General features: G+C 41.3%; 1 protein-coding gene across 1 annotated transcript in view; it reads right to left on the bottom strand.

The window, feature by feature from the left end:
• clocka (clock circadian regulator a) overlaps positions 1-12653 on the bottom strand; it is a 142034-nt gene extending 129381 nt beyond the window's left edge. Inside the window, 2 exon segments of the mRNA XM_073063996.1 lie at positions 2480-2547; positions 12625-12653. Coding sequence (XP_072920097.1) covers positions 2480-2547; positions 12625-12653 — 97 coding nt within the window.
• Positions 12654-15943: the final 3290 nt, after the last annotated feature.

The following is a 15943-nucleotide window of genomic DNA, read 5'->3' as shown; positions in this document are numbered from 1 at the left end:
TACAAATTTGAAAGGACATTTAACTACAAATCACAGCCCTATAACACCTAAAAATGCTGATTATTTTAAACTATTGGAATCTCAAAACAAACAGATTAAAGCTTTTGAAAATAAAGTCACAGCCAGTAAAAAGTTTCAGGAAATAAGTTATTTAGTAGCTTTAAGACCAGATCACTCAATGTTTTAAAAACTACGCAACAACCACAGTAAGGAGCACTCCAATCTCCTGCTACATACAGAAATCTGGTGGCTTAGTAGAGGAAGAGTTCTCAACAGGGTGCGTGCACTAAAAGGTGAATTGCAGGAGTAGTTTAAGAAAATAGGGCAGATTTTGCTGAGTGCTTTGAAGATGAAGAATGGCTGCAAAAACTTGTCTTCTTAACAGACACTTTTTCATCATATGAACCAGTTGCACAAGTCTCTGCAAGGCCCTGTAGAAAATATTCTGACTTCAAGGTGATAAGATTCTCAGATTTAAAAGGAAACTGAATCTTTGGAAAAATCATGCTGCAAAGGGAAATCCTGAAATGTTCCCACTTCTGCTTGAGCTTGAGTGAGGAAGGATACCAGAAAGTTTCAAGTCTTATTGAAAACCACCTGGAAGAACTGTAGAACAAAACTGAAGAGTATTGTACCTCCCTTTCAACACAAGTGTATGATTAGATGAGGGATCCTTTCTCTGAATCTTCTGCTCAGCCCAAGAACTTGACTTTGAGAGAAGAGGAAGAATTTTGTGAGCTGCACTTGATCATGCACTCAGGATGAGATTTATTGACCTGCCCCTTGACAAGTTCTGGATTTCTGTGAAAGAATATCCTGCCATTCATAGGAAATCAATGAACATTTTGCTACAGTTTTCAACTTCTTGTTTAACAAGCATCAAGAGCAAAGATCAAAATAGTCTCACTTCAGTTGAAGGTGAAATACATGTGTGTTTATCGCAAGTTCAACCCAGAATTGAGAAATTTATTATGTTTACCTTATGAGTTTTTTTAAATTTATAAAAGGGAAAGAAAGACATCAATAAGTAAACTAAGTTTAACTATCTGTTTTTTCTTCAAGAACGGTTGGCTAAAAATTCATCCTCTACTCAAAAGAGCATTGACAATAATTTGATTATTATATCTACAACTTACTGATCACACCAACGTACCATGAGTTATACATGTAACAATTTTTATGGAGGAGTTCCCTGAGACCTGAAAATTATTTCAAGGGTTCCTCCAGGGCAAAAAGGTTGAGAAAGGCTGGTCTAATCAAACAGACACAAGCGTACAAGTGCATAGTCCATTGAAAGTGGCATCACAGGGAGACAAGTTGTTGGAAAAGCAATTTAGCACACTGGCCTTCATCATTCCACTTACTGAGTATAGAAGTTGAGACATTATTTTTCACAATTGCATATGTTGCTGGTGTGTTTGTACTTGGAGAACTGCATATAGTTTTTATAACCCCGTCATAGGAAAGATGTGATTGAACTAGACATGTGCAGAAAACATTTAAGTGGATGTTGCCAGGACCAGGACCAGGACCAGGACCAGGCCTCCCCTCCCCCCATTTAGAGGGAGAGCTTGATAAGGAACATAGATGAATGAGGGGTAACTTTATAGAAATGTTTAAAATTATGAGAGACACAGGGGAGTCCAAATCGAGGGGGATAGATTTAGAATGAGAGGGGAAAGATTCAAAGGGGACTTGAGCAACAACTAGTTCACCAAGAGCATATGGAACAAGCTGTTATCATTATCCTACCATTATAATCACCATTCCAAGCAAACACAACTCAGTGCAACTCCATCATGCAGTCTGGAGGTAATGGAAGGATTAAGAGACAAAAAGGAAAAGGGACCCTGGACCAAACACACAGAAATCATTAATAGAAGCATGGCCGGTCGATACGGTTGCTAAAAGGATTCACAATGTTTTCCTTCATTAGTTGAGCTATAAAATACAAGAGTAGGGAGGCTAATTTTGTATCCTGGGGAAAAGTACACACTCAGGACAACAAATACATTTTCCGGTTTTAATTTCTTTATCTGTTTTAGAGGTTTTAGTGCCAGAAGAGGGTCTTAAAACAAAACGAACAAATTTACAACCAGTTTCTGCCATTACAATCTCAGTTTAACCTTCGATCCACACCCTTGTGTATCGACAGATTGCATATGCAGTATAAAAATACATAAAGCAAACCACACAAAACTAATACAGTACTAATATGGTAGTGGCAATTCTGAAGGAACACAATACAAACATTAGAATCCCACCAACCCTGTACCTTGTACATAGCAGCGAAAATGTAAGTGAATGCATCTCATCTAAGACGTCTATTCCCTTTGAGTACACACGTGCTTAACTTCCAAACAGAGACTAAACATTCACGTTACACTGTTATATTCACAATCAGTCATGATACCAAAGGTACACTTTGGCACAACTTTTAAAAGATATTGCCTGGTAGTTAAATTACAGGAAGACTGACCTACTTGGCCGGTAAGGAACTTTGCACGAACCACGCTATCCAGCGCCGATGTCTTCACTCGTGAAGATCTAAAGCATTCATATGTAAAACATGTCAAATTACCGATATTCTCGATTCGCCAACAAGCATAAACAAATTCACATAGATATTGTCAATTAATACTCACTTTTCCTCACCATGCCCAGCATCGCTGGGAGGAACTTAATCCCAAAGCCTCACCAGCTACTTCTGCAGAAAACAAAATGGTCTCCCGACTGTCACGCGTGTGCATAATGACATCACCGTCTCCACTTAAAGGTACAGACAACTACTCTAGCATTACCCAGCTGGATGCCCAAGTACACTTTTAACGAAAATGAATAAAATTCGACTGTCACCCGGTTACACTATTCTAGATTGAATTGACTTTATTTCTTACATCTTTCACATACACGAGTAAAAATCTTTACGTCTCCAGCTAAATGTGCAATCATAGTAATTCATAATAAATAGAACAGTCAATGTAATATAGAGTACACTCAAATCAGCGTGAGTTCATCAGTCTGATGGCCTGGTGGAAGAAGCTGTCCCAGAGCCTGTTCGTTCTGACTTTTATGCTGCAGTACCGCTTCCCAGATGGTAGCAGCTGGAATAGATTGTGGTTGGGATGACTCAAGTCCTGCAATTAAGGGAAGTACAGTTCCCATACCAGGCAGTGATGAAGTCAGTCGTCAGTATGCTCTCAATTGTGCCTCTGTAGAAAGTTCTTAGGATTTGGGGGGCCCATACCAGACTTCCTCAACCATCTGAGGTGAAAGAAGCGCCACTGTGCCTTTTTCACCACACAACTGTTGTGTACAAACCACGAGGTCCTCGGTGATGTGGATGCTGAGGAACTTAAAGCTGTTTACCCTCTCAACCCCAGATCCATTGATATCAATAGGGGCTAACCCATCTCCATTTCTCCTATAATCTACAACCAGCTCCTTTGTTTTTGCGACATTGAGGGAGAGGTTGTTTTCTTGACACTGTGTCAGAGAGATGACTTCTTCCCTGTAGGCCACTTCTTATTGTTTGAGATTAGGCCAATCAATGTAGAGTCATCAGCAAATTTAATTAGCAAATTGGAGCTCTGGGTAGTGATACAGTCATGGGTATACAGGAAGTAAAGGAAGGGACTCAGTACACAGCCCTGAGGGCCTCCTGTATTCAGAGTCAGAGGGTTGGAGGTGAGGGAGCCCACAACCTGCTGGCGATCTGACAGGAAGTCCAGGATCCAGTTGCACAAGGCAGAGGTCTCTGAGCTTTTTGTTGAACCTGGATGGAACTATGGTGTTGAATGCTGAGCTGTAGTCAAAGAACAGCATTCTCACATAAGCATCCTTCCTCTCCAGATGTGTAAGGATGGTGTGTACAACAGTGGCTATTGCATCATTTGTTGATTGGTTGTGTTGGTAGGCAAATTGTAGGGGGTCCAGTTTGGGTGGTAGCAAGCTGCAGATGTAATCTTTGACCAGCCTCTCAAAGCATTTGCTCATTATTGAGGTGACTATGACAGGACACCAGTCATTCAGGTATGTTACCTTGGCCTTTTTTTGGTACAGGGACAATGGTGGATAATTTAAAGCAGGAGGGCACTCTACACTGGGAGAGGGAGAGATTAAAAATAACAGTAAACACACCTGCCAGCACCTTGCGACTGTCCACTCTTCTGTGTACCACAGCCTCCGAGATGATCAGGTTGCATGTTGTAGCGGTGGTTTTCCTCGGAGGCTCAGAGTTAGCAACATCCCTTCTCAATTTAAGCAGCATGAACTAGCCAGATAGACAAAAGTGCATCTAGCTATGTCTTGCCGATCTAAAATTTAAAGCATCGAGGAAGATTGAAATTGGCGAGGACGAGAGTGGAAGGTGAGTGGGTCTTCAGCGCCCTATGACAGGGCCTCTTTCTTTCTCACACACTTGCTGCTGCCAGAGGAATTAGTCTTCATGTGAACAGCATCTCTCTTCCTCTCACTCTCTGCTGTTGAAACATGGGTCTTGGGCAGAGTTTTATCAAGATGGTTTGTAGACTGGACTCTAGTTCATGTTGTGATGTGTGTAACACTTACCCAACAGGCTGGTATATGTCTAGGGGAAAAGGAGATCCAGCCACACACCAACCCCACCTCCCATACACGCAGGTGCTGTAAGAATCGAGTTTATGCCTCACGCCCGCCCACAGTATCAAACACACAACAAATACCATTATGAAATACACTTTAAAGAGTTTACTAAAATTAAAAGAGTATTAGGCAATACAATATATATGCAAGGAAAAAAAACAAAAGGCGCCAACTTATCAAAGTTCAGTCAGTTTAGTGCACATCATTGGAGCTCAACCATCGAATCATCCGACCCCTCGTCGCTTTGCCTCCGACCTCCACGTCTTCGCACCTAGGACCCCCCGGTGGTCTTCCGAGCAGTGCAGCGCACGTCCACCTTCCTCGGCGTCTTCCTCCTGACTCCCCACCAAAAGCCCGCGAAAACCCCTTCCCCACGTGCCCAGCCTCACAAGACAAAATAACATTCCCCATTGGTTAACAAATGAATACAATTACCATATCAGCAAGTATAAAGCAAAACAACTGCGAGAGAAACAAACCCAGTTTGAGTAACCTACACAGGACATTGTACATGTGTTTATGGTTGCTGTTTTGAGCAACATTGATCAGGGTGGAATGCCTGCGATCAGCAAATGTCATAGCGCTTGACTGGACTGAACTGAGTTGATGCTGAACATTCCTGTACTGTTTTCATTGACTTTGTGGTTGATGTTTTATATTCTGTGTTTTTGTTCTTTTTTTGCCATTTGCTCTCTCTTTTGTGTGATAGAGGTTTGGTGCTTTCCTTTGAACAAGTTTCATGGTTTTGTTTTGTGGGTCTGTGGGAAGATGAATTTCAGGGATGTACACTGCATACATACTTTGATAATAAATGTACCTTAAATCTTGAATCTTTGAAATTATAATCTCAATAGGTTGGCCATTAAAGGAAAGTCATTGTTGAGGCCAAGGCCATAAATAAAGCAGAAGCTTTGAAGGTTAAGATATCAAGATAACCTACAACTAATACCTACCCAAAGATCAAATGAACAAAGTCAGTGGAAATGATATATCATTATTTAATTTCATAGTTGCAGCCACAAGCTCAGATACTGACATCGAAAATAATTTAGATCAAATTCTAATTATGAAGTATGTGCACTGCAGGAGGAAAGATAAAACAAATGCCAATGTACCAGTGGGTAAAAATCACACATTAGTACTACTCTGAGGTATTCAAATGACAACTTTTAAGGACCAAATGAATACACACCAAAATACTGGGTAGTCTGTAATGAGTTCAAAAAAGCCCAAGTTCAAAATTAGGAAACATTGAAAACACTAGACATTCTAGCGTTTTCAATGTTTCCTAATTTTGATTACAATTACAATATTTACAATTTTAAAAAAGGCTTGGAACTTCAACATTCAAGAATGAAATGGATGGTCACTTCTAACAACTATGAATTCAGTAATATGCCTTTGTCTTTCCACTATATCTGATGGTGCAATCAAGCATAGATTTTTCAAGCACATGAGCCTTGCTATCATGGAAGCTCAGAATGCTGCCATTACAAGTTTTGAGACCTGTTTGCAAAAGGGCTTCATAGAATCACAGTACCCCTTAAATTTATTTTGCAACTGTCTATTCTTCAAATATTAATTTATGACTGAAAGGCTATTACCAACGGTGCTCCACTGGGCACAATATTCCAAATTCTTGCAATATATACAGAGGATTCTGGTTAATTAGGCTAAAAGTTATCAGGGCAGCCACTTTTTTTTTTTAAGAATAGAACATAGAAAACACACAGCACAATATAGGCCCTTCAGCCCACAAAGCTGTGCCGAACATGTCCTTACCTTGGAAATTACCTAGGCATACACATAGCCCTCTATTTTTCTAAGCTCCATGTACCTGTCCAGAAGTCTCTTAAAAGACCCTATCATATCCGCCTCCACCACCAGCAGCCCATTCCACACACTTACCACTCTCTGCGTTTAAAAAAAACCTTACCCCAACATCTCCTCTGTATCTTCTTCCAAGCACCTTACAACTTGGCCCTCTCATGCTGGCCATTTCAGCCCTGGGAAAAAGCCACTGACTATCCACACGATCAATGCCTCTAGTCATCTTGTACACCTCTATCAGGTCACCTCTCATCCTCCTTCGCTCCAAGGAGAAAAGGCCGAGTTTACTCAACCTATTCTCATAAGGCATGCCCCCCAATCCAGGCAACATCCTTGTAAATCTCATCTGCACCCTTTCTATGGTTTCCACATCCTTCCTGTAGTGAGGCGACCAGAACGGAGCACAGTACTCCAAGTGGGATCTGACCAGGGTCCTATATAGCTGCAACATTACCTCTCGGCTCCTAAACTCAATCCCACGGTTGATGAAGGCCAATGCACCGTATGCCTTCTTAACCACAGCGTCAACCTGTGCAGCTGATTTGAGCGCCCTTTGGACTTGGACCCCAAGATCCCTCTGATTCTCCACACTGCCAAGAGTCTTACCATTAATACTATATTCTGTCATCATATTTGACCTACCAAAATGAACCACCTCACACTTATCTGGGATAACTCTTAAAATAATTGAGAAAATAGCTGGTCTTTCCTTCATTTGTTTGGGTCACTATGCCGTTTAATTGGACAGGAGATCATTGCTGAACAGTTTCCAACAGTTCAGTTGCACGCACTTGTACAATTGTTACATCATGCTTAGAGCAAACAGTTTTTAAAATACCTTCAGTTGTGTGTGTTTGTGTTTAAAAAAAGAATTTTGTCACTAATAGTTGGCGAAAAGTAAGTAGCAAGACAATTTGGAACAGTTTTACTCACTGTAGTTTCAAGCATTCAGGCTTGGAGATCCAAGAGATGGCCAGGAGTAAAACTGAAAGGATTTAGCTACTTCAGCAAGTTAAGAACTTGAAGGTATCAACAATCATCTTTAATGTTACAATAAAAATGAAAATTTGGAGAATGCAATTGTCGAAAGCATTGTATAAAAGGCAACCCATTATTATCTGCACCACGTATCTACGCTGATTTTGTTCATTTACAGTCAAAAGGACATGGCAGTGTACACTGGATGAACTCCTCCATTGATAACTATTAGGAACTAATACAGGTTTATAGTACTATTGTGTATTGAGTGTGTTCAAATTTGATAACTTAAATATGTAATTAAATAGTGTTTTATACCTTTTAATTAATCCCATGAAACCGACTAATTTGGGGCAGCTGCTTAATTAGGCCAAAATGTACTGGTCCTGCTATGTCCCAATTAACTGGAGTCCACTGTATTGACAATCTGAACCTAAATATAGAAAGCATCGTAACGTAGCTTGTATTGAAACAAAACTTGGTCACGTGACTGGCATGGAAAATAGGACCATTTGTCACTGAAATGCTGGGTAGCACATCTGGCACAGTCACAATATACTGAATGACTTTTTTTTTTTAAATGTGGTAAATTTTCCATAATTCTCAGTTGTATTAACGTTCAAACCAAGCAACAAATTTAAATTATATTCACATAATTTAAACTTTCTTAAGACTATTAATCCAATATAACCAAACAACCTTTGCTAATTCATAAATAGCATTCTTTTGGGACCAAACCAACAGATCAGGAGGTCTTTTTTTTTATATAAAAAGTGTTCATGTAGGTGTAACCGGCAACAAGCAGTATTTTCCATCCCCAATTTGAAATGAAAAGACAGTATAAGGCAACCACCACATTGTCAGGCCTGGAGACAACACAGATCAGACTAATGGAAGATGTAAGCAACACACAAGCTAGAAGAACTCAGCAGGCCAGGCAGTGTCTATGGAAAAGAGTATAGTCAGCACTTCGGGCTAAGACCCTTCATCAGCACATCCTATCCAAGATAAAGGGCTCAAAACTGCACACAATACTCTACCTTACCAATACTTTATAAAGTCTCAAAATTACATCCTTCATTTTATATTCTAGTCCCCTGGAAATGAATGTTTTCATTGCATTTGCCTTCCTCACCACAGACTCAATCTGCAAATTAACCTTGAGGGAATCCTGCATAAGGACTCCCAAGTCCCTTTGCACCTCAGTTTTTGTATTTTCTCTCCATTTAGAAAATAGTCGACCCTTTCAATTCTTCTACCAAAGTACATGACCGTACACTTCCCAACACTGTATTCCATCTACAATTTCTTTGCCTATTCTCCTTATCTGTCCAAGTCCTTCTGTAGCCTCTCTAGTCTCTCAAAACAACCTGCCCCTCTACCCATCATCTGCAAACTTTGCAACAAAGCCATCAATTCCATTATCCAAACCATTGATATACATTTAAAAAAATTGGTTTGAACACAATTACACTAGTTACCAGCAGCGTGCCGTAAAAGGCTCCCTTTATTCCCACTCTCTGCCTCCTGCCAATCAAACACTGCTTTACACATTCTAGAATCTGTCCTGTAATACCATGGGCTCATAGCTGGTTAAGCAGCATTATGTGTAGTACCTTGTGAAAACACCTTCTGAAAATACAAGTACACAACATTATCCAATTCTCCTGTGTCTATCCTGTTTATTAATCTCTCAAAGAATTCCAATGAATTTGTCAGGTAAGATTGTCCTTTGAAGAAACCATGCTGACTACAGCCTATGTTATCATGTGCCTCTGAATACCCTGAGACCCAAGGTAGATGAGTTATTAACTTCAAACTTTCTGCATAATCACTCAAAGAGTTCAACTACATGTGCATGTAACGAGAGCTGTATAACTCATCTCCTTCTACCTTAGGCCACGAGCTTATCAATCACCCCTGCTGTGGACCACTTCTGGAGGTCCAAGATGTTGACTTCTACAAAGAAGGATCTGTATGCTCCACGACTGCTGGACTAAGTGTGTAAATGTAGGAGGGGACTATGTTGAAAAATAAATGTGCTAATTTTTCTAAAGTTGGCTCCTTCTACCTTAGGCCACAAACTTATCAATCACCCCTCATATATTATGTTGGAGTCAGTGAGCACACTACAGCACAGAAGCAGGACCTTCGGCCTCTCTGGCCCATGCCAAAATGTTATTCTGCCTAGTCCCATCGACCAGCACCTGGACCCTTCCCATCCATGTACTTATCCTAACTTTACTTAAATGTCAGAGTCGAACCCACATTCACTAATTACTAATGATGTCTATGCCATCATTTCTATGAACAAGTTCCTGGTGATACAATTTGAAATTGTAAATACCCCGGTACTTCTTTTTCAAAGCTCAATTTTCTCTCTAGAGCATTTGAATTCAGTAAATGCAGTATTATTAGTTAAAGACCCATCAGTGGTGATGGCAGTGATAAAAACAAAAACAATTTTGCATGTCATAAAAAAAACATATTCGCACTATAAAAACCCTAAAAGCCCCTAGGTAAAAACAGGCATTCTAAATTTATAAATATGCACAATGGGGAAAAAATTCCTTGCCCTTCAGGAAGCATTTATGCTTGCCAAGTCACATCAAGTGTCAAAGTGCATTTAGGTTGGAATGACTGTTTGTCCAGCGACAAATTTATGAATCATGCTGAAGTGATTTGGAAAACACTTAAACTGTGCCCACTTTTCTGAAACCACTGGTTTCAAGCTCATGCCATCCTGCAGGAATCCTATTTTAGGAAACAACTTGAATACATAGATACCAGGAAGGAACTCAATTCCAACATCAAGCCATTAAAATGTTTGGGATGCAGTGTGAGGTAAACCAACCACAAACTCAGTTTAACATACACATGCATGCATCCACTCACCCTGGATTTAGATTTGAAGCAAAACTGTTAGGAGTTTTGGGATTAAAGTCTGTAATCATTAAAATGTAGTCCAGTACAAGACACCAAATATTAACTCCTGAATTAAGAGCTGAATACTCGAGTTGGGGAGTGGGATAGGTGGGAGGCTGGGAGGTGGAGTGCAAGGGCAATGCATAGCAAGGAAGGCACCACAGTTCCAGCAACCTGAGTGCTAACATCAGGTGCTCTATAGAGTCTGAACATTCTCTTTATGAATATGTGGTTTTCCCTCAGGTCCTCTAATTTTCTTTCTCAACAATTGGTCCCTGTGAGTAGTCGTAACTTGCCAATTAAGTTTTCTTACTTAAATCACCAATACAGCCATGGATGAACCAAGAGGTTCACAGTCTGCTGAGGGCTAGATCTACAGTATTCAAGACCAATGATCCAGAACTGTACAAGTAGTCCAGGAATGACCTATGGAGGCCATCATGAGAGCAAAAAGGCAATCCCATGTGAAGTGGAGACACAATTGGATGCAAAACAGCTATGGCAAGGTTTATAGAAATAATAGCCTGCAAGTCCATAAGACATTGGAGCAGAACCAAGTCATTCAGCCCATTGAGTCTGCTCTGCCACTTGATCATGGCCAATCGATCTCCCCCTCAACCCCAGTCGCCTGCCTTCTCCCCATTTCCTTTAATCAAAACTCTTATCAACCTTGGCTTTAAATACATTCAAGGCCAGCCACCACATCCACCTATGAGATTCACCACTCCCTGGCTAAAGAAATTGCTCCTCCTCTCCACTGTAAATGGACGTCCCTCTGTTCTGAGGTTGTGCCCTCTGGTCCTAGATTCCCCACTATAGGAAACATCCTTTCCACATCCACTCTATCTAGGCCTTTCAACATTCAATGGTTTCAATCATTTTTCTAAATTCCAGCTCTTCATATAATAAGCTTTCAAAGTCAGAATCATTTTCATTAACCTTCTTTTTCAGCACAGCCTTTCTTAGACAAGGGACCCAAAACTGCTCACAATACTCCAGTGCAGTCTGACCAATCCTCAACATTACATCCGTGCTCTGATATTCACTGGCATCAACATCTCAAAGGATCTGTTTTGGACCCAACACATTCAAATGACACACACACACACACACACACACACACACACACACACACACACACACACACACACACACACACACACACACACACACACACACACACACACACACACACACACACACACACACACACACACACACACACACACACACACACACACACACACACACACACACACACACACACAAAATTCAGCCAGCACCATCACGAGCACAATTCTCCCCACAATCAGTGCCTCAGGACAGTGGCATCCATCATTAAGGATCCTCTGCATCCAGGATATGCCCTCTCCTCAAGGAGGATTGGGCATCAGGGAGGATATACAGGAGCCTGAAGAACCACACCTAACATTTTAGATAGTTTTGTTCTCTCCACTAACAGATTTCCATGAATACTACTTGTTATCCCTTGCTCTGGCCTATTTTGTGCAACTTCAGTAATTTTTGTATCTTGCACTGTACTCTTTCAGTACAACATTTTCAGCCCATTTCAGTGACAATAAATAGGATTTGATATTTAATGGGGTCTTCTGAATCTTAGTCTATCTATTACAGTATCATTAGGAACACTTTAAACCAGCGAATTGAAGGCTTTTGATTTTTGATACAATATTCAGAAAATCATAATGCCCTTTCAACAAAATCGTAATGTGAGGGACTTTTCTCTTGCACTCTCAAGACAAAAAATACTTTAAATAAAAAGTGCATGAATCAACGAACACAACAGTCCAAGTTATAAGCAAGAGCTCTCTCTTCCCACTCACAGGTGGAAGGGAGGGAGGGAGGGAGGGAGGGATGGCTACTTTACCCGGTACGAATCTGGCAACCTGGGGTTCGAACCGCTGTAAGTGAGTAAGAGTACCCGAGAGGCAGTCAAGTACACGACAGACGGAAAAGCACAAAATCACCCCCCAGAAACAAATCATACAGAGATAAACAAGCGATGTTCACGCGTAAAGCAACGTCTGTGATGAACATCACCCCTAACAAATTACCCCAAGTGCTGAGTATTTCCAGCATGTTCTGTATTCATTTCAGGTTTCCAGCGGCTGCGGGTCATTTTTCTTAATCGCTTTTCAATGCACTCTCCTTTTATATATAAAAAGATAAATTACTCCACGTGCTCCCGATGGTCCAGGTCAGCCCACACCGCAGTGACGCTGCCGGGAGAGCCCGAGCCGTATTTACCGTTGGCACGCGTTCTCCGCGAGCCGCATTTACCGTTGGCACGCGTTCTCCGCGAGCCAGCCCCGGGACTCACCCTTTCCAACCGGCACCGGCCCCGCACCCGCAACCCAGCCTGACACAACGCTCCGCCCGCAGGCACGTTTCTTCTACCTTTAGTAATGTGGAGCAGTCAGTCAGACAAAAGGTTTGAAGTGGCTGTTTAAATACATTGCTTTTATATAGGGATATAGAGGGAAGGCGGGATTTCCTGTATGAAGTGTGGTTGGTATTATTATTATTGCTCATTATTATTTGTTATCCATGAAGAATGAATGTTGCTGAGTTTCGAGCAGCATTATGGGGATTGATCTATATATTTTTCTTGTGCTATATTTTTATTCCGCAGGTTCGTTTGCAGATTTTGGTGTGGGTCGCATCCAATACTACGCCTCGCAACATCGTTAAATTGCAAACACAAAGTACACTGCAGATGCTTTGGTCAAATCAACACGTACAAACAAGCTGGAGGAACTCAGCAGGTCAGGCAGCATCCGTGGAAACGAGCAGTCAACGTTTCGGGCTGAGACCCTTCTTCAGTCCTGACGAAGAAGCAGATATGAACAAATGAGGTACTTATAGAGCTTAAAAGAGTTCAGAGAAAATGTACAGCATACAAAATATGAGGAGTATAGGTAGGGTAAATGCAAGCAGGCTTTTTTCCACTGAGATTGAATGGGACTACAACTAGAGGTCTGGAGTTAAGGTTGAAAGGTGAAAGGTTTAAGGGTAACATGAGGGAAAACTTCTTCACTCAGGGGGTTGCATGAGGGTGCAATGAGCTGCCACCACAAGTGGAGCAGGTGAGTTTGATTTCAACATTTAAGAGAAGTTTGGATAGGTATGTGGATGGTAGGGGTATGGAGAGCCATGGTCCAGATACAGGTCAATGGTAGTAGGCAGTTTAATTGGTTTGACATTGATTAGATGGGCCAAAGTGCCTGTTTCTGTACAGTACAGACTCTATATTTCTTGCATTACAAGGAAAGTATCATTGTGTCACTCTATTAGTACCATCATACAGCTGATAAGAGTTGATTCTGCATCTCAGGGTGAGTACAGTTCAGTCCTATCCTTGGGTGTTGTCTGCCTGGAGTTTGCATGATCTCCCAGTGATTGCATGCACTTTCACCAGGTGCTCCAACTTCCGCCTCCATCTCAAAGAATGGAAGATTAATTGGCCTCTGTAGTTGACCCCTAGTGTATGGGTGAGTGATGATGGTAAGTAAAGGGAATGTAGGGAGAATGAAGTGTGATAGTATAGATGCAGCTTTGATTTATGTTTTTCAAGATTCAAAGATTTAAAGTACATTTATTGTCAGAGAAGTATTTATGCAGTATACAACCCTGAGATTCGTCTTTTGACAGACTGCCACAAAAGAAAGAAAACTATGGAATCTGTTGAAAGGAAAGCGTCAAACTCCCCTCTCCCCCACCACCACCACACACAAAAAGACAAGTAGTGCAAACAGCAAAAAAAGTGAAAAACACAGAATATATAAACTAACACACAAAGTCATCAAAACAGTCGAGGCCTATTCAGTTCAGCTCAGTTCAATCTAATCTGTTATCTGTAGTCCACGCTGATCAAAATCACTCGAAACAGCAGTGAGAAAAGGAGTGACCAGAAACATATCATTATGTGAACTGCAGAGTCCGATTCGCAAACCACTTTGATTAAACATTACACAAGACCCAAGACTCCAGCTCCGACAGCATAGAAGGAGAGAGAGACCTTCGTCTGAGAGCAGTGAGTGAGAGGGAGAGAGAGACTGTCACACACAAACGCCTTCCTTCAAGCAAGAGGCTGGTAGACGGCAATGATAGAGCAGCCAAACATCCCGCGCCACTCATTTATACCCATGTGACCAATAAAGCTACTAACCCAAAGCAACACACACAAAATGTTGTAGGAACTCAGCAAGTCAGGCAGGATCCATGGAAATGAACAAACAGTCGGCATTTCGAGCCAAGACCCTTCTACAGGACTGGAAAGGAGAGGGGAAGATGCCTGAATAAAAAGGTGAGGGAGGGGAAGAAGGAAAGCTAGAAGGCGATAGGTGAAGCCAGGTGGGTGGGAAAGGTAAATCTACTAACCCGTACATCGATGGAACGTGGGAGGAAACCCACGCGGTCACCGGGTGAACATACAAACTCCTTGCAGACAGTGGCGGGATCTTAATGTGTTTTTGGCGCTGGAACAGCACTACACTACTGTGCCCCTCCAATTTTTGGCTTCATCTCAGTGGGCTGAAGGGTAGGAAAATGTTTTATGGGAAGCACAGTATAATCTGCTTGTGGATTTACAGATTTATTTTATATTAGGGTCTATTTGGATTTGGACTGATCTTAAAATTATTACCGTGCAGTTTTAAATCGATTCATAATTTGTACGAGAAAACTAGAAATGTTCAGAATGTCAGCAAGTTGTAAGTAAAGCAATAACAGTTTTGTGTAAAATTAGTGACTGGAGACTTAGCAATGTTTAGCGTTTATAATGGGAAACCACTAGAGGGAGTGTCGAGTCAATGGAAGGATAAAGTGGCCAAATGTGGGCACTGTCATAACTAGATTAGCAATATTTGTCACATATACATGGAAGCATACAGTGAAATATGTTGTTTGCATCTACAACCAACACAGCCCTATTATCTGCTGGAGCAGCCCGCAAGTGTCGTCATGCTTCAGACACCAGCATAGCATGCCCACAAATTACTAATCCTAACCCATACACCCTTTTGGAATGTGGGAAGAACCGGGAGCACCCAGAGGAAATGCACACAGTTACTGGGAGAATGTACAAACTCCTTACGACTGGAGGGAATTGAACTCCAATCAAAGGCACTGTTGTGTGTGACTTAGAGGAAAGCCTGTGTTATTATGTGCTGACAGCATTTGTTCCAGGTGATAGACCTCAGGGCTTTAGGAATGGTGAAGAGGAGGTTGCAGTGTCAATAAAACTGGGTCGGCTTTGGAACGAACCACCAGTATAACGAGTTCTAGATCCAAATCTGATATTTGTGTGCTGACATGTTGTTCACAGACACAAATGTGATCATAATCGGTTTTGTGACCTATTTTAATTCCTTTCCCACACTGTGTTTTAGATGTTGTCCCCAGACTTCTAGAAGTGATCAATAAATACTGCTGTTACCCAATTCACCTGTTTTTTAATGGATGTCTTCTACATACAAGGTAAAAATAAATATCTCTGAAAGTAATAATGGCATACAATGAAGCTCAAGTGTCAGAGAATCATGAAAACTTACAGAAAAGAGAAAAG

This window comes from Hemitrygon akajei, chromosome 13 (genome assembly GCF_048418815.1).
Source record: "Hemitrygon akajei chromosome 13, sHemAka1.3, whole genome shotgun sequence".
Lineage (NCBI taxonomy): Eukaryota > Metazoa > Chordata > Chondrichthyes > Myliobatiformes > Dasyatidae > Hemitrygon > Hemitrygon akajei.
The sequence above is the reverse complement of the archived record's forward strand: the minus strand, read 5'-3'. Positions and strand labels throughout refer to the sequence as shown.